Raw genomic sequence first — 4798 nt, forward strand, 5'->3', positions numbered from 1 at the left:
TTTACTCATTTTGAGATCATTTTTGCAGTGTAGATATAATTCAGGTTGGATGAAAACAAAGACACACCACACTTTTCAGATTTCTATTGACAAAAATAATGCACTAGCTATTGCTTGTCCAATAAAATCCGTGAAAAAAATAAAAATCACACAGCAGTTCGTGATGGAAACCTGGCAAAATATGAAAGATCCTGAGTGATTTTGGGGAACTGATGTTCTAGAGGTTTCCTAACACTCCTGTCTCCATCTGTGCTGGGGAAGGTGTAAAGAAACATACCTCAATCTGTTTGTCTTTGAAAACAGAGCTGATGCTGTAGTTAAAGGATGCCCCAGAAAACATGGAGGTAACGGGGTAGGTCAGATCCAGGATCTTCTTAAAGTACGACGTCATACCCTGAACAAAGCCGGAGGAGGAAAGAGAAGAGTGAAGCAAGAACTTCTGTAAAACAATCAGAATCTCGCTTTGTTTTAAAAAATATGAGAAGGCGTCAGTAATGAGGTGAACGTACCATAGCCCACTCCCGAGCCCGGACCCTCATCCGACTGCTGCTCTTCTCCTCTGCATACAGAGCTCCCATGAAAGAGCCGATAGAGGTGCCGCCCACCATGTCCACAGGGATCCCCGCTTCGTTCAGCGCCCGCAAAATGCCGGTCTGAGAGCAGCCTCTGAAAACAGGTGCACAGGGTTTAACCAGGCATCCTCTGGCATATCAGTAACACTAAAACACATCAGAATAAATAACTCACTTCCTGTACAGCAACTAGAAACGACCGATCAAACAATAAAAGGGTTATCGTCGTATAGGAAGCTACAGCAAAGTTTCTCACATCAGGGCATCAGAAAAACTTCTGCAAATAAGTTCCTCTATGAGCCAAATGCAGCCTCAGGTTCCACTAAATCAAACCAGACCTAAATGCAGGAGCAGACGGGGGAAAGACGAGGCTCCACTTCAGCTAAATGATGATCGCACTGCAAAACTGATCTAGAAATAAGTTAAAAATGTCTTATTGACTATTTACACTTAATTTGAGTACACAAGTAAGATGATTTGCCAATTGAAATAAGATAATTAGTTAATATGTGTTTAAAATAAGACAATTGTGCAATTTATACTAATAGTTTAGTTCCATTGGCAAAGTGTCCCACTTATCTCCTCAATTCAAGAAAAAATGCATTTATTTTAAGAAAAAATGGCTTCTTTAGATTTTATTTTTCTGCAGTGCGGCTATTTCTGTTTAGCAGATGTCGCCTTTTAGCGCAACATTCAATCCAACTCCTTGAATCTTTTCTTTGATTGATAAACATTAGTTCAAAAATGCACAGTTCAAAGAATTGCAGCAAAAGTAGAAGGTCTGGATAGATTTGTTTCTCTTTAATTAATGAAATCTGCTTTTTCTCAGTTTTTGCCTGAAATAGAAAGTTGATTTATGATCTCAAATTTAAGGAATATGAAAATGCTTTTCATTGCACTGTAGATATTCAATAGCGTTATAATTAGCGTGCACATGTGTGAAACCTTTTGTGGTTTTGTCTTCATAACAATGAAGGTCATCAACCTCCAGCAAACTACGTGTCAATTTATTTCCTACAACTAACAAACCAAGAGCTCTGCTGCTTTCTCAGGTTGTCGCTAAATAGAATATAAACCGTACCTTGTCAGAGCTGCAGGACAAGCCAGAGCAGTGAGGGAAAAATAAAACAGATTAAACACAAAACAAAGACATTATTATGTGATCCATACAAACACAAGCAAACAACAGAATCCCTGATGTGGTAAAATAGGAAAAACTTCCTCTATAATCCAGAGTTCTTTCATTCAAAATGAAATAAATACTTTTATCATTAGGTAGTTAATAAATATTCCATCAAATAAATAAATGTCCCCATTAAAAAGTATATATTTAGAGATATAATTTTATTCATTTACTTAGCATTTATTCACTTATTAAATACATTTATTTCATTATTTATTCATGTATTAAATGTATTCATTTCAATGTTTTTCAAAATAAAAATGTGTGTTAATTTTATTTGGTAAAGCTACTTTAAGTATTTTTCGGGAATTGACTTTCAACTTTTATTTGAAAAATGATGAAATAAAGAAATGAAACATAAAAAAAAAAGTTTAATAAATCTTAATTTACATATATTATACATGTTAAGGTTGATAAATGAATGATTAAATTAGCTGAAAGTTTGTATTCTAACAATTTATTTACTCTTATTTTGTAGGGGCATTCAATTAGTTATTTGAGTGAATATTTATTGATATGTCATTAATAGTATTAATTTGTCTCATTTTGAATGAGACGTCTCTCGATAAATTAAAGCTTCTGTCTGAGGTTCAGGGTAAAACCCGAGGCGTTAATCAGAGCGGTGTGCAAAGGTTCCTGAGAGGAAAGCGTGTTTAACCAATCCGTACCTGGCGCCGCCTCCACCCAGAACCAAGGCGATGGAGTTTCCCGTCAGGATCCTGGCCAGGCGAGAGAAGTCAGAGTGACGATCTGGATGCTTTTCAAAGACCCGCTGGTACAGCTCTCTCTGCAAAACACGACAAACATCCTTTAATGTAGAAAAACAGGCCAACTGGGTCGGCACGGCCTCAAACCCAGAGAGTGGTAGGCACCAGCTTCGGTAGACTCCTTTTGGAGAACACTCTGCGGGGGCAGGAAAGGTGATGGTGTCTGGAGATCCAGCTCCGCATGTTGAGCCACTCGGCGGTGCCGCTGGGCGGCGGGCCGTCCTCCCTGTGCAGCAGCACCAGCTGCTTCTGAGCTCGGACCGAGCTGCTCTCCAGCATCCGCTCCAACTGCAGGAGGGGAGAGTCTTATTATTAATTATTAAAGAGATGATTGATCTCAATTAATCTCGAAGAGGGAGAATCCACACCGACCTCCCCCACAGTGGGCTCCTGTTCACCCAGTCCCACAATGATGATGCAGTCGGCCTGGCGGATGCAGCGCTGGGTCCAGGGAGTGAGGCTGGGGTCGGACTGGTAGAGGACGATCCGGTGGATGTCTTCCTGCTGGCCCAGCCAGCTGGACAGACGGTACTCATGGACGCTTTAACATGTAGATACAGATGGATGAAAGCAAGCTCTCTGACAAATTTTCTGTGAACTAATGCAAGAGAACAAGGCCTGCTCCCTTATGAAGCAACCAGTGGCTTCAACTTCATGTTTTTAAATCTTTCACCAGTCCCTGACTCACCTGTCCAGGGCAGCAGAGCCCAGTCTCTGTTTGATGATGTCACTGGTCAGCAGTAAGGCAGGGCCTGAAAAACAAAACAAAAAAAGAAACTAAACGTTTTTTTATGTAGAAACAACCTTTACAGAATATCTTGGAGCAAATTTAATCGGAACTGAATCCCTTTCTGACAGATTGTATCTTCTGTTCAGTCTTGCTGCTGTTGATTTCTTATGAATCAGGAGAACCACTGTAACAAGAGACAGGCGGCTGTTTTTCACCTCATAAAAGCTATTTAACGTCATGTCACACAAGGATCAAACATGTCTAGGTAACACCAGATCAGGTTTATTCTTCCTATCATGGCACCAGGTAATATTTCAGCTCAATGCTGGTGAAGATTCTCAATCATCCAGGTCATAGTCATTCCAAAAAAGTAAAAAAAAAAACAATCCACTGGACTTTGTTTTCATGTTTGAAGACGTTTCGCTTCCCATCCAAGAAGCTTTTTCAATTCAAAATGTCAGAATTAGAGTTCAAAGCTTTATATAGTAGCCCAAAAACTTGTTTTGGCTTAGAAAACATGCAAACTGAACCAGAAGAATGGGTCCACCCCTTAGGAACGGGGAGTCATTTTGGGTTCTTTGTTAGCCTGCAGTGGAAAAACAATCTAGAAATAAATCAAAATTTCTCAAATTAAGTGTATTTACCCTTAATTTGAGTAGGTAAAATGAGTTAGTTTGCCAATGGAATAAGTATTTTTGCTTTTAAAATAAGATATTTAGATAATATGCACTTGAAACAAGACAATGTAATTGAGTAAATTGTCTTGTTCCATTGGCAAAATGTCTCTTTTACCTCGTCAATCGGTTTCTTATTCTAAGAAAAAATGACTTATCTAGATTTTGATTTTTTTCCAGTATGGAATACCCGATACTGAGCTATGCCTCTGAAAGGGGGTTGTTAGGGGCAATTGTTGCTTGGCTGCCCAGACGGGATGTTTTGTTCCCTGTAAGGTGGTTGGGGGTTGAAATGATAGCGGGAAGGAATCAACTCTATTGCTGCATTGTAGGTTTTTGAAAGCTCAAACCTGAGTCCACCTCCTCTGTTTAAGGTTGTTTTTTCTTTCTTAACATAAATGGCTTCCTTCACACCCCTTTCAAACCACCTGTCTTCTTGGTCCAAAATGTGAACATTCTGATCCTCAAATGAGTGTCCCTTATCTTTAAGGTGCAAGGTGTTGTCCTGTTCGGAAAAGGTAGCCCATCTGTGTTGGGCCATGAGTCTGTGGAGAGGTTGTTTGGTTTCTCAAATATAAAGATCAAAGCATTCGTCAATGCATTGAATTGCAGACATCACTACACTCATCTAAGGTCTGGGGTTTTATCTTTAGGATGCACTATTTCAGGTCCATCCATAAAACACGGTGATGTACAAAAGAATTTAAATAAACCATTTAAGGTATCAAAGTCCACTGTGTATCAGTGATCTGTTTAAGTCTAAGTCTATAGTGTTTAGTGTTATTGTGAAGTTTAATTAGTAGCGCATATATTAATCCAGGGTTCCTACAGCGTAAGGCAAGTTCAATTCAAGACTTTTTAAGACTTTTTAA

At 39.2% G+C, this 4798-nt stretch overlaps 1 protein-coding gene across 1 annotated transcript in view; it reads right to left on the reverse strand.

Annotated features, from left to right (window-relative positions):
* Positions 1-4798, reverse strand: part of pnpla7 (patatin like phospholipase domain containing 7) — a 53759-nt gene that overhangs the window by 11980 nt on the left and 36981 nt on the right. Inside the window, exons 22-27 of the mRNA XM_015379923.1 lie at positions 3211-3274; positions 2895-3063; positions 2628-2810; positions 2424-2542; positions 510-666; positions 278-394 (exon numbers count right to left, since the gene is read on the reverse strand). Of these exons, the coding sequence (XP_015235409.1) occupies positions 278-394; positions 510-666; positions 2424-2542; positions 2628-2810; positions 2895-3063; positions 3211-3274 (809 nt within the window). The remainder of the gene's footprint in view (positions 1-277; positions 395-509; positions 667-2423; positions 2543-2627; positions 2811-2894; positions 3064-3210; positions 3275-4798) is intronic.

Source organism: Cyprinodon variegatus, unplaced genomic scaffold (assembly GCF_000732505.1).
Source record: "Cyprinodon variegatus isolate N-32 unplaced genomic scaffold, C_variegatus-1.0 Scaffold203, whole genome shotgun sequence".
In the NCBI taxonomy this organism is placed as follows: Eukaryota; Metazoa; Chordata; class Actinopteri; order Cyprinodontiformes; family Cyprinodontidae; genus Cyprinodon; species Cyprinodon variegatus.